General features: G+C 47.9%; 5 protein-coding genes across 5 annotated transcripts; 3 read left to right on the forward strand and 2 right to left on the reverse strand.

Annotated features, from left to right (window-relative positions):
• Positions 1-332: 332 nt before the first annotated feature.
• Positions 333-4,067, forward strand: KD926_002457 (threonine synthase THR4; the record flags this gene model as incomplete). Its single annotated transcript, XM_053094137.1, has 11 exons — positions 333-916; positions 1,881-1,980; positions 2,036-2,122; positions 2,192-2,408; positions 2,467-2,538; positions 2,614-2,654; positions 2,708-2,872; positions 2,933-3,188; positions 3,259-3,271; positions 3,329-3,492; positions 3,547-4,067. 11 exons carry the CDS (start codon positions 333-335, stop codon positions 4,065-4,067), a joined length of 2,220 nt encoding a protein of 739 aa, XP_052951061.1.
• Positions 4,068-4,770: 703 nt separating this feature from the next.
• KD926_002458 (bestrophin family protein) lies at positions 4,771-6,646 on the reverse strand (the record flags this gene model as incomplete). Its single annotated transcript, XM_053094139.1, has 7 exons — positions 4,771-5,129; positions 5,197-5,370; positions 5,436-5,785; positions 5,837-5,962; positions 6,024-6,108; positions 6,158-6,305; positions 6,368-6,646. The coding sequence occupies 7 exons, from the start codon at positions 6,644-6,646 to the stop codon at positions 4,771-4,773; spliced, it is 1,521 nt and encodes a 506-aa protein (XP_052951062.1).
• Positions 6,647-8,323: 1,677 nt separating this feature from the next.
• Positions 8,324-9,403, forward strand: KD926_002459 (uncharacterized protein; the record flags this gene model as incomplete). The annotated part of the gene is made up of 2 exons (XM_053094140.1): positions 8,324-8,645; positions 8,748-9,403. 2 exons carry the CDS (start codon positions 8,324-8,326, stop codon positions 9,401-9,403), a joined length of 978 nt encoding a protein of 325 aa, XP_052951063.1.
• Positions 9,404-10,019: 616 nt separating this feature from the next.
• KD926_002460 (Aldehyde/histidinol dehydrogenase) lies at positions 10,020-12,537 on the reverse strand (the record flags this gene model as incomplete). The annotated part of the gene is made up of 6 exons (XM_053094141.1): positions 10,020-10,290; positions 10,698-11,015; positions 11,156-11,251; positions 11,472-11,587; positions 11,679-11,719; positions 12,288-12,537. The coding sequence occupies 6 exons, from the start codon at positions 12,535-12,537 to the stop codon at positions 10,020-10,022; spliced, it is 1,092 nt and encodes a 363-aa protein (XP_052951064.1).
• Positions 12,538-13,716: 1,179 nt separating this feature from the next.
• KD926_002461 (uncharacterized protein) lies at positions 13,717-15,653 on the forward strand (the record flags this gene model as incomplete). Its single annotated transcript, XM_053094142.1, has 2 exons — positions 13,717-14,038; positions 14,488-15,653. The coding sequence occupies 2 exons, from the start codon at positions 13,717-13,719 to the stop codon at positions 15,651-15,653; spliced, it is 1,488 nt and encodes a 495-aa protein (XP_052951065.1).
• Positions 15,654-18,108: the final 2,455 nt, after the last annotated feature.

Consider the following 18,108-nt stretch of genomic DNA (forward strand, 5'->3'; position numbering starts at 1 on the left):
TGATCTGAGATTGACGTGTTATGTTGCTCAGCGAAACAGTGGCACATCGCTTGAACATGTCTTCTATCCTTGACTACGAATTCATCTATATCAACGGAAACAATATGCCTCGCTTCGACCCTTATGGGTGCCTTGTTTGTTCAACAACAAAAGGGTTATCTCCGTGTAGTGAATGCCATGTGGTATACTACTGCAGTGAGGACCACAAAGAAAGACACAACATAAACCATCGGAAGGAGTGCCAACGTACCATGAGATGCCGTCATGAATATGCAGATGCGTTAAGCGCATTACCAGATCGCGGAAACCTGACCATGCATATCAGAGAGATCATGAGCCTCAACAACATCACATTTGGAAACATCCGAGGGTCCCACGCCCTGGATATCAAGAACTCGCTCATCAATCGCATCAAGCAAAGATGTGGTGATGCGCAGGAAGAACGCATGGAGCATTTTCGAGTCTATTCTCTGTACCGGCCGAAGATGGGACAGGGAACGAATTGGGACAGCGTAGCATACTACCTGATCCTCACAGGCCAGGACGATGTCTGCCACAACTTTCTCCAGCAGGTCAGTACCTCCTTTTGTCGGATCTTATCTGGAAATTTTGCATGCCGTGGATCTCGATGGGATGCGGGCAGGAATCCGCTCAATGACGATGGGTTCTTCTGGCACCCGGCGGTTAAGGCTCCCGTTCTGCTCTGTCTCTGGTTGATCCGATACAGGTTGCTGATCGGATTTCCGCAAGTGCAAGCAGCCCGTCAACTAGTGGGACAGAGGCTCCCTGAAGAGGTGATGGAAATAATACAAGGGCATCTTCCAATCAGCGGAATTCTACGCAATAACGCTAAAATGGCTACAGCCGATGTAGATGGAAAAATGGCAAATCTTCGCGCTGAACTTCGGAATCTATGGTATATCATCTATCGTCGATGCCCGTTGATTTGGCCAGTTCTACTGGATGGTAATAGTATGGAACGTCGTCCTTGTACATGCCATGAGGGACAGTGGCCATGTAAAGGGTGCGATTTCAAACTGAATCGTGAACGGATAATTGGTGCATGGAGCGTCCCCGGGGCTTTAGACTACTTCAGACGCATGCGTTACGAGCCTTACCATGATGCATAGGTGTAGCATGATTAAAGGAGTCTACAATGAGCATAAGACACGGGATAGCTTGACAATACTTCAAATGGGAATTTTCTTATATACATTTTTGAGCACGTATCTGTCTTGTTTTTTATGCGCTTCTTCAATCTCATTATCACGTTTTCTTGAAAAAGTTGTAACCAGTCACCTGGGAACTATCAAATCTCTCGCTCCTTGTATAGTACCTTTTCTGACACTAATCACTTAACTGTACGCATAACGCATTCAACCCACACGGAAGAGCATCAAAGCTCCAATTTTTGAAGACAAGCCTTTCCACTCGGTCCACCGATTTCAGCAGAGCATCAATCTAATGAGGTATAAAATATTCAACTTTCCAGGCAATCCAGAGTCCGCATTTTGTTTTCTCTATGTAGCATTCTAAGGTGGACATCGTTGAGTTAGGGCTAAAATCTGTAGGATCATCCAATCAGACAACATCGACACGGCCACACCATAAAAGGAAACAGCAGAACATTTCACCTGTATATCAAATAGCTAGGAATGCATAGAATCTCTTTCCTCTATCAAATTGCATGAGAGGATAATCAAGAACAGAGAAGATCCTCCGCGACACCTGCTATAGTGGCAAAGTCACGTGGCTTATGAGTCACCCATAATCGACGGGGCAATAGATTCTCCGAACCGATGGCGGGACGAAATCTCGCCGACGTCGGGAGGGGCAGAAAGTCGAATTACTTCCTCCAGTACTAATTGTTATCGGACGAGCGAGCGACAGAGTAAGCGCGGCCATTGGAACATTATGACGACCAACGCGACCCCGACCGAGTCGCAGAAGTACCTCTCCACCCGAGGCGGTGACTATGACGTGCGATTTCCTCTAAATGCAACCGATTGGCGATAAGGTGCTAACTTGCGCAAAGCTGTCTTTTGAGACTGTGGTCCTGAAGGGACTGGCCGCGGACGGTGGACTTTTCCTGCCGCATGAGGTTCCGAGCGCAGATGACTGGGTATGCAGATTGGCGTGATTCGTGATAGGGCAGTTTCGCGGAGGTGTGAAGACTAATAGCAAGTTATAGCAAAGCTGGAAAGATCTCAGCTACGCCGATCTCGCGCTGAAGATTTTCAGTCTCTATATCTCTCCCTCCGAAATCCCCACCGAAGATCTGAAAGGCATCATCGATCGGAGTTACTCGACATTCCGCGCCGAAGACATCACTCCGTTGGTTCGCCTGCAGGACGATAACCTCTACCTCCTCGAGCTATTCCACGGACCCAGCTACTCTTTCAAAGATTGTACGGTTATACTTGGGAATTGGACAACTTTTTGGGCCGATTTGGCTAACGGATTCAGGCGCTTTGCAATTCTTGGGAAATCTTTTCGAATATCTGCTTGTGCGGAAGAACCGCGGGAAACAAACAAAAGGTTCGGCAATGCAAGAAAATCAGCCATCCGTGCATGGCTTGGGATTTGGTCTGGATTGAGCTGACATGAAAGTAGACAAGCACCATTTGACGGTCGTTGGCGCTACAAGTGGCGATGTAAGTTTCTCCGGTCTGGCCTCGATCTAACGGAGAAATTAACGGCCAACTAGACTGGTTCCGCCGCCATTTACGGTCTGCGAGGCAAGAAGGATGTAACGGTCACTATCTTGCACCCTAAGGGCCGTATCAGTCCTATTCAGGAAGTGCAGATGACCACCTGCACGGAAGCGAACGTCCACAACTTGGCTGTTACGGGGACATTCGACGACTGCCAAGTATGTGCCGGGTGATGACCCGAGATCAAGAATATATCTTTTAACTAACAACCCTGATAGGACATTGTCAAGGCGCTGTTTGGCGATGCCGACGCCAACGAGCACCTGAAACTGGGCGCTGTCAACTCCATCAACTTCTCCAGAATTCTCGCACAGATCGTGTTCTACTACTTCTCTTATTTCCAGCTTGCGAAGAAGTCGCCCTCGTTCAAGGTGGGCGATAAGGTCCGATTTGTAACTCCTACTGGAAACTTCGGAAACATCCTCGCTGGTTACTTTGCCCACAAGATGGGTCTCCCCGTGGATAAGCTGGTTGGTAAGTTGTTCTTATACCTTTGAAATAGTCCCTTGATTCTCGACTAACACATGATGTCTACCTGTTGTAGTCGCGACGAACGAGTGAGTCAATTCTTAGACAAATACTAATGTAATAGAATGCGACTAACCTGCTCGAAGGAACGACATCCTGCACAGATTCTGGACGACTGGTCGTTACGAGAAGCACCCTGCTGAGGACAAGGAGGCCGGCAAGCCTGACGCCTGCAAGGAGACTCTCAGCCCTGCCATGGACATCCTGGTGTCCAGCAACTTCGAGAGACTTCTCTGGTTCCTGTCAAAGGGTATGCAACGCAATCCAACCCTCAAATATCCAACCATGCCTTAACCATCAACAGAACACGCCCTGGCCACCGGCGCAGACAGCCGAACCAGCAAGAAGCAAGCCAGCGAGGACATCGTGTCCTGGTACCAGTCGTTGAAATCCTCCGGCGGTTTCGGACCCATCCACCAGGACATGTTGACGAACGGACGCCAGATCTTCGAGAGTGACCGCGTCAGCAACGACGAGACCTCAGCGACTATCAAATCCTGCTACAAGGAGACCAAGTATGTGCTTGACCCGCACACCTCGGTGGGTATCACGGCAGCGCACCGATCGATTGCTCGCACGGGTGCACCCACGCATCACATCTCGCTCTCGACTGCCCACCCGGCCAAATTCTCCGACGCGGTCGCCACGGCCTTGAAGGACGAGGCTGGCTTCGACTTTGATTCCCAGGTCCTACCGGATGAGTTGAAGGCCCTCCTGCAGAAGGAGACTCGCGTGACGCAAGTGGAGAACTCGTGGGAGGCTGTGAGGGAGATCATCAAAGCCCAGGTACAGAAGGAGCTGAAGGAGGAGGAGAGCCAGTCTTAGATAAGTAAATTTGTTTCCGTGTCTAGAGAAGAGAGATGTGATAAATGGTCAATGTATATCACCGAATAAGGCCTAAAATTTCTGAGTTTTATCTAGAATACTGACGTGTGCGTTTTGGCAATTCATGAACACAGTACGAAGATTCCCTGACTGACACCTAACCCTATGAGAGATGAAAAAAAACGAAGTCTAATTCAGATTGCAAGAATTTAGATACCAATATCCAAAATTTACTCAAATAGTTATTTACTACCTGACGAAGTCCTATCTGGCAGTACATAATATGTAACCAAACACACAGAGAGCAGATATACCATCACTCGAGGATACAAAACAGCACGAGTCGAAACACTAAAGGTTTCGACCAACAATCCAATCTGAATCTGAATCACGCAAACAAAGGAAATAATAGGGGGGCTATTAATGAGTGACGGAATGATCTGCTTGAGTCAACAGACAAACAAGCAAAAAGAAAGCAGGGCGAAGCAATAAACTCCATCCTGTCTCAGAAAGAAAGGGGAGGGGAAAATGTGAATGGTAGAGAATGAAATGAAGCACACGGAAAAACAACAACTAAAAAAATAAAAAATAAGAATAAAAAAAAAAAACTCACAAACCAAACCAACGAGTCAAACCAGGTAGCTAGGTCGGCAGTGCTCATCCCAGAGCCACACAACCCATCGATCTCAAGAAAAACAAAAACTCAAACACCCGCAGGACTCAAACACTGCCGACTATCACCAAAGATAGTCGACGCGTTTGGGGTATTCAACGGAGAATTTGCATTCGCCATGACCCTCGTCCTCAAAATCGATCGAATATCATGGAAGCTGCGTTCCTTCCACTCCGGATACCCTGCGGTACTGTGAGGAAATAAAACGAGGTTATCTTCACGGCTACCGAAGACGTCGACGCTGGGCGGGGGCATGGCGGTGATGGTTTCGATTTCTTGGGCGATGCGACGGCAGTAGGTGTCCAGGGGGAGATCGTTGACGTCGTCGCCGAACGGGTTCTCGATTTCGCGGCCGATGGCGGAAAGGCCGAGGATGATGTATGCGGCCGCTGGAAATTAGGGTTAGAGTCTGTGTAAATGATGTAAGGTGACTAGGGGTGGGTAGGAGGAACAAACCGATCGATCCGGGGATGGTCACCCATGAGAGGGAGTCGTAGAGCTGGAATGGAAGAACAAGGACGTAGATCCAGGTGACTTGGGCGATGGAGATCGTGTACGCGGTTGGGAGGGGCGTGTCGAGAACGCGTTCGGTGCCGGTAACGACTTCGCTTAGGCTAGCGAGGCTGTTGACTATGGTATGTTAGACTCTAGGTAGTTTTGAAGGTATGCATAGTAACCGGATCTGTTATACATACTGGCTTGCGTCTGGTATACACCGCAACTTAGCGTGTCGTTCGCAATCCACCGATTGACATACACAGACAGATGGTTTAATATCTCCAGCGGAAGATGACCAAGAGGCTTCTTGGATCGTTTGACATGTTTCCGGGGATCGGACTCGGCGATTGACAATGACAGGTACTCGCCCGCTGATTTCCAAAAGGACTTCTGAGAGGGAACCAGGCGCTGGCGATCATGCGCTTCTTTGGCAAAGGTGTCGAGATGGCCAACCAATCCTGCCAGATCGTCGTAGCCAATGTCGGGTTCGAAGCGAAGTTTGTGCTTGAGGGAAACGGCGAACGCAAGGATCAGGTTCATCGCGGACCTGAGAGGTCGAAGTAAGTAAGTGATGTTTATTGAAAGGATAGAGACATACAGTTTGTCAAGAACATCTTCTTTCCCTTCTTCGCCTTCTCGCTCGGCGGTGCAGATCCAGATAGTACGAGCGAGGATGCGCGAGGATTGATGCAGAAGAGCCCAGTATTTTCGTCCGTCGGCCCATCTATTCAAGCTTAGCCGCTTAATTCTCGATGAGTGTTGCTTGAAGGATGTAAGAGCCATACCTTTCATAAGCCGTTGAACTTTGGAAGGACAAAGACAGTCCGACGACAAGACCGGTAACAGTAAGCAAGATGTTATCGATTCCGACTGGACCGAGTTAGCACCATATTGCGGCATAGGAAACGAAAGAACTCACGGTCATAGACGTATTTGCAAACCAAAGTCACGACTGTCGACCAGATGGCAATGAACGAAAGCGGGATGATCAGTTTTGGCAACACACTACCATGCAGTCGAAAGAAAACGGGCCATTTAGTGTGTTTATCCAAATCGCGGGGGCCATGCTAGAATCTTCAGTTAAACATACGTTCATTGGACTCGGAAGGAAGAAAGAGGAAGGACATACAAAATAGCGAACAAGGTCGGTAGAGCCCTGTCGCTTCAAGGTGGAATGATCATCCTTAGGACTGAAGTAGCTGTCGAGGAAAGTTGGACGTGGAGTCAAACGGCGACCAGGAGACAGGAATTCAGGTTCAGGACCGGCTTCTAAGTCATAATGAACTTGAGGGGCGGGTTTGGGGTCGAAGGTAGGTAATATTATTGGTGGTGATTCGGTCCTTGACGATGTTGTCATACAAGCAGCAGGCGCTGCAGGTGGAATCTCAAGGGAAGACAAAAGCACCATTCAGGCGCTGGTCAAGAAGGCGCACTCTGGCGGGGGAGGGGATAAAATTATTAGTAATAGTTGTAAACGAGCGTGGACGCAAAATTTGCTTGCCGATTAGAACGTAAACGAGTGACTAGGGTCTGAAACGAGTGACAAAATCAATTAGTTGGATGTAAGGGATAAGGAATGACTGGCTGATAGGCTTGTAGGAGAGAATTGACAAGAAGACGGGATGTCTGAATTATATGACCCGGATTGGCAATAATCGCATTGGCCAACAGCAGCACTAGATCAAACTTACCTGTAGAAGAAGTTACTCTTTGCGGGTCATAGCCCGTGGGTAGCGAGCGTTTCGGTGGTAGTGACTGCTCCGTATGTGGATAGAGTGGATTGTATCCGGTCAATGAGAGCTACAACCTGCAGCATCGAGGGGTAGACTGTGATCCAGGCCACTTGAATGCCTCTGCTAGGGCTCTAATGAGGGCCCTCGCCTGTTGGACGGCTGATCTAGGCCTTTTCGTTGGAATGTTCTGTCTTCAATGGTGATCTGCACCATAATCCTCTAGATTGCGTACACTGGTCTGGCCCTAGACTAGAATCTTCTCGAATCTAAGTACTGAGTAGAGTCATACCCTGCAGTGACAAGAATTCACATGAATTTCTCGTGCACATTTTACTTAGCATCTTTGGGAGGCCATAGAACTGAGCTATCAGTGACAATTGGAGTTGAGTGACGAGGATAATCAAAGTTCTGGTGTAGTCAATCCCGAAAAGTAAAATGTCGCTTTGTCAAACGATAAACCGTCCAAGGGCTGGCGACAAGGACGACAGTGACCCTTAATTTATTAAGGATGCCGATCTTGAGGGTCTGTTTGGCTGCGGCATTGAGGAAGTGGGTCCCGGACGGAATGACTGTCCACCGCGACTGTGGGGGCTGTCATCATGTATGACCGCCGTTGATTCGAGTGTTCCCAGCCACTTGCGCCTTTTTGTCAATATATTTTCAATAGAAGATAGGGATCATTGCGACGCACCCATCACTTTTCAGACTGAAGACTGAATCGATGGAACCTAGAAAACATCAGGTACGCACTCGCTAGAGGCTCTAGTGGAATGAGACACACTGTCTAGCCAGATCACTATAGTCTCCTGTGATCCGAGACAACAGTTGCCTTGCCTGCTAGTCTAGAAAAGAAGGAATGTTTTTGATCGCATACGAGGTAAACAAGCACCAAATGCTTGGCGGATTAACATTTATATTTGCAGGCTCGTATCGTAGGCTAGATAGTATGAGTGGAAGAGCTTTCCATGAAGCAACGCGGTGAGCGCCTGGGTGATTGCTTATTCCAAGGCGTACTCTTTCCAGTGGACGGGTCGGAGATGTGACAGGAGATGTCCATAACACTCTTCGATGGATCGGAGGAGCGCGTCCAGGTCACGTGCAGAAACCGGCAGGACGGCCTCCGGGTTCCGCAGCGGCCGTCCAGATCCGAGAGCCAAAAGTCACGTGCAGCGAGGGACCCGGGCCCGAGTGGGGACATCCGAGCGATGCCGTCATCCGCCTTGGATCTCTATTTAACATGTACAGAGCCTCGTTTGATTTTGGCTGCCATCAAACACAATCTCCTCTTCTATCATTTACAAACTGTGTCGCACATCTCTATATATACTCTTTATTCCAGGCCGATTCCTACAATGGCCAAACTCGACCAAGTCCGCGCCTCCAATGCCGCTATCAACTCTCAGAGACCCGAGCTGGTAGCTGTCTTTGTAGGCGCGACCAGCGGCATCGGTGAAGGAACAGCAAAGGAACTCGCCAACACGGTCAAGAAGCCGACAATTCATCTCATCGGACGTAACGAGGCTACCGGTTCCAAGATCTTGGATGAACTGAAGGCCGCGAATCCCGAGGGATCTTTTCATTTCATCAAATCCGACGTGTCGCTACTCAAGAACGTTGACAAGGCTTGCGCCGAGATCAAGGAGAAGGAAGAATCAATCGACCTGCTCTTTATGAGTACAGGATATATGGGATTTTCAAAGAATGGTAGTTACTTCCTGTCCCTTCCCTTTTCACCCCTAGATACTTAATCGTGCTAACAAAAATTAATTGCGATAGATACACCCGAAGGCCTCGAAAACAATCACGCTCTCCGCTTCTACTCACGTATGCGCTTCATATACAACCTACTTCCTCTCCTCCGCGCCTCGAAGGGACCGGCCCGCGTGATCTCCGTCCTTGGCGGCGGACAAGAAGGCACTATCTCGGAAGACAACCTCGATCTGCAAAAGAAGTGGACATTCCTGAATTCTCTCACCTACGCGTCGACTATGAACTCGCTCGCTGTTGAACACCTCGCTGCTCAGAACCCCTCCGTCAGCTTCATTCACATGTTCCCCGGCGTCGTGCGCACGCCGCTAATGAGCAGCACGTTTGGGAGCCTGGCCGGCTCGATTATGGGGCTCTTGTCGACGCCAATCTCGATGACGCCTAAGGAGAGCGGGCAGCGGAATCTCTATATGGCGACGTCAGCGGCGTATCCGGCGGCGAAGACGGATGGTCAGACGAGTACTGGCGTGCCTCTTGTCGATGGGGTGGGTATTTCCAAGTCGTCAACGGGCAGCGTGGGCGGCGGCTCGTATATCTTGAATTATGATGGGGGTGATGCCACGAATCGGAAGGTCATGGATGGGTATCGCGAGAAGCAGTTCCCGGCGAAGATCTGGGAGCATACGTTGGCGACTTTTGCGAAGGCGTTGGATCCGGCTCAGTAAATTATTTTATCTTTGTTTCGGGCGCTCATATGTACAGTACATTCCAAACAAATGAACACAATTCCCCTCATTCAATTAATTACGGCTTACGCGGTTAATCCTCGCCCACGCGAGGTGGTCTGCTCACCTATTGAGCTAGGTATCTTGTGTTGATTTGTACTGTACTGTGACAAACGGAATGTTCATCCTTTTTTTTTTTTTTTGACTCAAGGAAAAACGCAATGGAGGCCTTCTCAAATGCTGAACAGACTTTGTGCGAAGCAGAACCTTTTTCAAAATTCTCTCGGTCTTCCCCAACGTGTTCTCTCACACCATTCGTGGGTGAATTAGCCTCTCATCATCAATCGAGTTTAGTGACTGGCCCTGGAATTCGGTCTTACTAGGCATATCAATTTAATTACATGCCTTCAAATCTTGAGCACAACCGCCTATATTCTATTGTTCACTTGAACTGTATTACGTCTACAGAGGCCAACGAAATTTAAGCTTAACGGAAATCGTAAAAAGATTACATCGTATCTCTGGTGCTCTATGCTCAGCCCAATGAAAAGTCTTGACAATGGCATTATCTCTGGATATCTCAGTCTAGACGCTTCCACTCAGCAATAGTAGAGTCTCAGCGCTCAAGGGTCAAAGTACATGTTTTAGAGACAAGGTACTCTGCAACAGCGACGTTCTTGCCAGATTCCTTTCCGTTACCTGACATCTTCATCCCGCCGAAAGGAGATTCAGCGGCAGAAGAGTTTCCAGTATTGACCCCGACCATTCCTGCTTCCAAACGGTCCATCATTCGCCAGCATCGATCAATAGACTTGGTAAAAACATAGCTCGCAAGGCCCATTTCAGTATCATTAGCCAGCTTGACGACCTCGTCTTCGGTTTTGAATCTGTAAAGAGCAGCAAGTGGAGCGAAACTTTACTCGTTCGTGATCGCCATTGAAAAGTTCATGTCGCGCAAGATAGTTTGCTCGAAGAAATAGCCAGCTCTGTTTCCAGGCTTGCCACCACATAAAACAGTTGCACCCCTTTCCACGGCATCTTTCACTTGGTTAATAGCTTTATCAACACCGCGGGACGTGGTAAGCGGCCCCATATTAACAGTCTTCAGTTCCGTGGCCGACACGGAGTGTTTTGGCATGGGCTACTAGTTTAGCCAGAAACTCTTCATATATGCCTTCTTGGACATAGATACTATTAGCCATGACATAGGCCTAGCTAGCATGCCGCCATTTGAAAGTGGTAAGTTGGTTGAGAGCTTGGTCTTGACTAGCGTCATCGAAAACGATGAATGGACAAACCACCAAGTTCAATAGTAACCTTCTTGAGACTGACAGCACAGTGGCCTGCGATAATACTGCCTACACGAGTTGAACCAGTAAAGGAGACCTTGTGGACCAATTCATGTTTGCGTAAGGCTTCTGATAGCGAAGGGGTGTTTTTATTCGAAGTGGTGACCACATTAAAAACACCCTTGTCGAAACCCGCTTGCTCTGCAAGATATCCCAATGCAAGTGTGGTCAAAAGGGTTTCTGGGGAAGGCTTTGCTATCATCGTACACCCCGCAGCGAGGGCCGCTCCGACCTTACGGAGAATGATGCTTCCAAAGAATTTGCTTTAGTAAGTGCGCATTACAGTTCAGGTGCTCAGATGGACTCACGCAATGGGAAAATCCCAGGGCACGAGTGCATCACACAACCCGATGGGCTGCTTCACAACCACCACGCGGCGATTAGGTGCAGCTGGCGTACTCACTTCTCCCCGAACGCGTTCAGCTTCACCGGCAAACCACCAGGTAAATCCAGTCGCGTAATCAATCTCCCCTTAGGATTCAAACAGTGGTTTTCCGGTCTCATATGTCAGGATTTTAGCAATATCGTCGCGGTTATCAAGAATAAGCTGGTGCCATTTGAGAATCAATTGAGCTCGGGTGCGGGGATTCAAAGTCCGGTATCTTTCGAACCCAACCTGGGAAGATTGGATCACATCCTCTGCTGCAAGATCAGGGCAGCTGGTGAAGATCTTTCCATTTCCCGGGTCTGTGAAACAAGGCAGTCAGCACATTGCCAACCGATAATTGTTGATGAATAGAAGTATATCTTCCACATCAAAGCGCTCCTTCGACTTTGCTTCGATCCATTCGCCATGGCGATACGTCTGCGTGCGGAAGAGAGAAGTGTTGTTCAACTGTATCACAAGCTTTAGTTATCCTAAATCTCATACATCGAGAAGATTGCAAGCGCGATGCTTCATAATTTGGAGCACCTTGGATACGTACTGTAAATGGTAGAGACGACATCGTGGTAAAAGTGTAAAACTCTGAATGTTCAGTTAGAAAGCCCAGTAGTCAAGAAAGAGTTGAAGAACCAAGAGTTCAAAAATGGCCATTAGGAAAGCCACTACCATCACTTGACTAATCTAGGAAATGTGAATTTATAGCCAGCATGCTGGCGTCACATACACTATCAGGGTGTATAGCAAGAATGACCGGAGTAGAATTATGGCTATTGTATGATCCACCGAGTTGGGGTTGGGGATTGGGGAAATGTGAGGAGAATCTTGGTGGAGATTGGGGGATCTCATCTGCCGGTAGAAGTGGACCCAGCTCGACCAATTGGACCTGGTAGCAGTTTTTGGATGACGATCTTGTCTCTATGACTATTGTCCTCGTTCCCAATTTCTGCATACAATGAGGGGATGGGCGGACTTCTCGGGGCTAGATACACATGGCATCTGATAGAAAGCCCAATGGCGGGCCCCGCGAAGCTCAATTCAAATAAGAGGTCTATTTGTAATAAATCCCTTCTAGTTCCCTTCTATATTTCTGATCACTCGCAAGTACTTCATTTCTCGTCTCAATTAAAAACTCTACAATCCCGATTCCTACTATCATGGCTGATAACATCGAGCTCAGGCCCCTTCACGAGATTCTTTTTCAGGAGGGTCTCAAGGTCCGCCGAGCAGTCGTGGGAGATGCGTACGTGGATCGATCTTTGGCCAACGGGTCCAGTGATTTTGCTCGCCCTGGCCAGGAACTCGTCACGGAATGGTGCTGGGGTCACATATGGACCAAATCTGGACTCGAGAGAAAGCAGCGTAGCCTGTTGAGTATGCCAGCCCGAGCACCAACCCGACATTTTAACCCTAGATCTTGGTATGTTGATTGCCTTGAAGGCGTGGCTGGAATTGGCTGTTCACACCCGCGGTGCCATCAACAACGGTCTTACCGAGAAAGAGATCAGAGAAGCGGTATTGCAGGCCACCATTTACTGCGGAGCTCCTGCTGGTATTGAAGCTACCAAAATTACCGAGAAAACTATTACGGAAATGATCGAGAACGGGGAATACAAGAGATAAATTGCCGATGAATGACCACTTGCGATGGAATAGATAGTATGGTTTGGAATTGAACTTCCCACGAGACAAGAAGCCTCAAGACCTAGTGTAGCCGTAAAACTCAACTTTCGATCATGATGGTACAGCTATTGATTATCTTTGGATTTCTAACGTCTCTTCACATATGGCTGGCCTCGGCTATACTTGCGTATGACTGTCACCATGGTAGCCTTTCATCTAGCCGACATGGAGAATCTGGGAGCGGGGTTCGGAGGGTCCAAGAGCGCGAGTGGGATACCCCAGGGAAACATGAAGAGTATTGAAGACGTCTCATCTGTTGGGGAAATGATAATCACTATTATTTTCTCAAATGGCGACCATGCATAATCAGCTCACTAGTTAGCCTCCTCAATAACTTGTCTACATCTAGAAAGCCTTCTACTTTCTTCTGCCCTTCACCCTGCTCTCTACCATGACGAAACTAGTTTGCATTGTTTGAGTTCACGCTCTTCGGGCGGGTCAATTAACCCTTCCCACGAAGCAATTTATTGCGAATATCGATGATATCAATGAAAGAAAGAGTGTCCTGTCCTTGTCGTTCTTGATCCAGCACCGGTCAGAGACGACAGGCAAAGTCACACGTTTCGTTTTTGACTGGGAATACGCCGAGACCCCGGGCTTTACCAGGAGAATATCAGGCAGCATACTCTGGCAAGGAAGCCTCTTGGCAGATATCTAGACATTATCGAGTCCCTCTCAAACGGACAGCTTTTAGTCTCTGAGATTAACTTTATTATTTTGTCTCATGTTCATTGGGACCATGTTTGAATGCCATCAGACTTTCCCGAGAGCCATTTTATTGTCGGAAATGGCTCATTGGGCTTTCTGGAAGGGATTGACTAAGTGGGTATATGGAGTATGGGCACCCTCATGATTAATTCCTTTTGTGCAACCAGAATGACTAAATTTCCATCCAGATGATGTACCTGACAGCCCCCGCAGAAAACCGGAAACTCTTATGGCATACGTACAGCGCCCAAGCGTACGGCATCTATCACGGTGATCTGGACTTCTTTTTCAACGGCTGGGATGACCGTGGTCGGGTTGAGAAGATCAACACAAGGAAATGTCCCATCTATTTCCTCACCGGTGAGTATGATTGGAGTAATACTCTGGAAATAAGCGAAGCTACAGCACAAAAGATTCCCGGTGCGAAGTTGAAGCGAATGCCGGAAATCGCAACTCTAACGTTTCAATTCCTTCCTCTTCGCGGAGGACGTGTTCACCACAGATTGCAGCCAGGTTTGCGTCTCTGTTACCGACATGGGAGGCAATGTCGGCACTGCAGCATAACTGACTGCCACGTTTGGTAGAGTGGGTCGTATTCACCGAGCAATCATTATCGCCTTCTTTAAATCAATCTATCTAAATCTGTCGATCCCAGCTATCATTGTATCAATCTTTCTGTTAGTTAGTTATCATGATGCCTGCTTAGTCAACCCCCGCGCGGTCCCATCACGGGATACAACGTAACTGATAAACGAGGTCAGTTAGTGTGGGGGAGAGGGGAAGTTGCACCTGGACTTATCAGTGAGTGAGATCACGGAACACGTTTAGTGCGGGGGCTGGACCCCATAATCTGCATGCAACGGTATGAAGGGACATTGTTGATCCTGTCAGTCACCCCTTGATTTGGTCCCATAAATAGCGAACAGAGCCCCTGGTTTGGGTACCGGACTCACACCCCGCAGAACACACAATTTCCTCAACTTATACCCAAATTCTGGCCTCCAACATCGCAGCACCACCCAACATGTATTCCCCTACAGTCGGCACCCGGGTCGAGGATCTCGACACACCATCCATGATCGTGGATCTCGACCTCGCCGAAGCCAACCTCAAGAAACTCATGGGCCAACTTCTTCCCACGGGCCTAAACATTCGCCCGCACCTGAAAACAAGCAAGAGCGCCATAGTGGCCAAGAAGATGGCCCAGGCGGGTGCAAAAGGAGGCTGCGTCGCGAAAGTGAGCGAAGCAGAAGCGATTGCCGCGGCCGGGTTCGACGACCTCCTAATCACCTGCGAGATAGTCGGTGCGGCGAAGGTGAAGAGGCTGGTGGAGTTGTTTCGCAAGCACCGATCAATTCGCATCGTGGTGGATAGCGAAGTCGGCGCGACCGCGATCAACGAAGCCTTGGCGAGTTCGGCCATCGACGACCCCATCATGGTGCTTATCGATTTGGACGTCGGACTGCACCGGACGGGCGTGAAGCCGGGAGATGCGGCTCTGGCTCTGGCGCGACATGTGAGCGGCTTGAAACATTTGAACCTGATCGGCGTGCAAGGTTATGAAGGGCATCTGCAGCATTTGCACGACAAGGAGGATCGGAAAACGCAGTGTCTCGAATCAATGGCTATTCTGACTAGCACGGCGGACGCGCTACGCAAGGCAGGTCATAATATCGAGGTGGTCACGACCGGTGGAACAGGTACGGCTGAGTTCTGCGCCACCGTGCAGGGCGTGACGGAGTTACAGCCAGGGTCGTTCATCTTCATGGATACGGATTACCGAAACGCCGTAGGGCGATTTTACTCGAACAGTCTGACCATTCTCTCGACCGTCGTCAGCAAACAGGGACCACGGGCTGTGACGATTGATAGCGGGCTGAAGTCATTGACCACGGATAGCGGATTGGCGGAGTGCAAAGATCCTCGGTATGAGTATGGGGTTTTGGGTGATGAGCATGGCTCCTTGACCTGGGAGGTTGGCACGCCAGATCTTTTGGTGGGAGACCGTGTGGAAATGGTCCCAAGCCATATCGATCCGACGGTGAATCTGCATGATTTTTATTACGTCCATCGCGGTGGCGTGGTTGTGGAAATTTGGCCGGTCGATTCGAGAGGAAAGGTTCAATAGTGCGCTTGCAAGACAGTGAGACATTCTTGGTCTTGAACATTCCTTGTCATTGTGTCATAGAAAGGTCAAAACGACCACGGTTTCTTGATCTGATAGACATTCGAGAAGCGCCTACATATAGATAACCTATAAGCTGCCTCGGTCGCGTAGTTGCCAGCGAAACAGTTCTTTATAAACCTGTCACACACCACGGGATAAATCGGGTTGGACTGCTTTGACCGCGCTGCGAGTCTCTACGCCGCTATTTCAGTTGAAGTAGCAAGGATGGCTTACGTACAGCAAACAACAGTGTAACGTTTCCCCGGCAGCCGTGAAAGGGTCTCCCAAACAACAATCATATGCTGCTTTAGATTCCGCTCATGCATTGTTGGTTTCCTCATTGCTATCATGGTTCGCAACTTTGCTTCGCGGTTAGCCAAGCAAAAAAGAATGTCGACATCCATAGAAGACATACTCGTCGGAGGAAAGTACTCCGATGTGAAGATAATATGTCGAAAGAACGTTATAAAAGCTCATCGTGCCATCATATGTTGGAGTGATGGTATGGCTTGCGGCGCTAGGCTGCACGTAGTTAGTCAGTCAGCTGACCCACACTGGGCTGCTGCATCTCTAGAACCTCTGCAGCTGTAGTATGAGAAACGTGGTTGCAGATGACCTGAGGTCAACTTTTCAGAAAGTAGTTGGGTTCGACGCGCTAAAAGCTGGCATCGACGCACTAGTCTGCCTCAGGCATGAAGGCGGGTAGAATTTGGCCCGTGCCCCAAATTCCACGTTGAATTTACGCCTGTATTTATCTTACCGCTTTTTTGTTTTCAATACCTTTACCATTAAATCTAAGTACTTCGTTCTGAAGGATAAAAGGGAGCCTACAAAGGAGTGAAACAACCCTTAACTAATTAAAGTAAGGTACTTATAAAGTACTTCAAAAGCACTTAATAAGTAGTTAAATAGGTAATTCTACTAGGTCAATAGCACATTTGACAGGTTGGTAGAGATGCATAGAGAATATACGGTCGACTATATATATTTTGACTACTGAAACCTGTAGTCGATAACTGCTTCTTAAGTACTTGAGAAGTGATTGGAGTTTCAAACTACTTTTCATTTTCTAACTCTAACTCGCGTAATTCTCGCTCTTTCTTTCTAATTTCAATCTGCTTCGCAAGTAATTCAGCTTTAATACTTTGAATCTTTAACTCCTCTTCTAATTTCTGAAGCTCAGTATTCTGAGATTGGTCGCGTAAATTAGCTGTAGCAACTCTTTGAAGACTGGCTTGAAAGGTACTAGAAAAGTAGGGGTAAGTACTTAATAGGTAGTTGCTAAGCACTTAATAAGAATCGTACCTTGATCTTGCCCGGGAACTGCCTCGCTGGCTTTGACTGCCTCTCCGACTACCTCTTTGACTTGGAGTTCTTTGTAGCGGCCTTCCACTGCTGGAAGATGGAAAGAATATATAATCTTGATCATGAATATTCTCAGAAGAATTAGATTCATCCTCTTGCCGAGCTAGTTCTATAGAAGATTTCTATATAAGTACTTGCAAACTGCTTTATAAGTGATTGATAAGTACTTAAAGTAAAGACGTACCAGACCGAGCCATATTATTAAGAAACCTAGTTTCGAGGGTTTGAGTTGCATATCGACGCCGAAGACCGTAGGAGATATAAGCTCGATTCTGTTGAATGTCTTGTATATCTAGCTTCTATGACCTATGCATATATTGTAAGCAGTTAGCAAGCACTTAAAAAATATTAGATAGCTTGTTGAAAACTGACTCCAGAATTGCTTGTAATAGTGTCAAGTGCTTTCCACAGCGATTAGACTTATTATGTGTTTGTTCAACAGTATTTGTACTCTTCCGAATTAGATCAAAAATATAATAGGGAATAAGAGAGCAATGCTTGTTAAGTCCTGCTGCAATAACTGCGCTCTTCTTATGTCGAGCCCAATTTTGAACTGCAGGATGCTCATACTCTAAGAATAATTAGCAAGTACTTATAGAGCACTTATAAACCAGTTAGAAATTACTGTCGGTTGACTTGGTCATTGCCCTAAGCAGATATCCTATCGATTCAACTGAATGTAGGTATATGCTCGGTGGGTAAAAGTGAAGTGTCATTCTAAACTACAATCTGCCTAGCTATTTATAGTCCCACTGGTTTACACCTATGCATTCCTGATCCCTTGGTATGCCATTTGGAATGGTAGGCCAAGTCTAGGCCAAGCAAGGTGCTGTGCGGTATGTGGATTAGGTCAAGATACTCCACTTCTCTGGTCTGGTTGATAACATCGTTCCAACACTTCCCCATGGGAAAATTCCTTGACTACGAGTCATAAACAAACTTGTCTTATATCAAGCTCCTTTGTAGACCGTCACAGGCGAAACAAAACAGCCAACACCCAGTACATTTCGGCCAATGCAAGACTAGTGTTTGTGTGTCAGCCAAATTAAAC

Source organism: Aspergillus affinis, assembly GCF_023601865.1.
Source record: "Aspergillus affinis strain CMG 70 chromosome Unknown NODE_151_length_75407_cov_107_450976, whole genome shotgun sequence".
Taxonomy (NCBI): domain Eukaryota; kingdom Fungi; phylum Ascomycota; class Eurotiomycetes; order Eurotiales; family Aspergillaceae; genus Aspergillus; species Aspergillus affinis.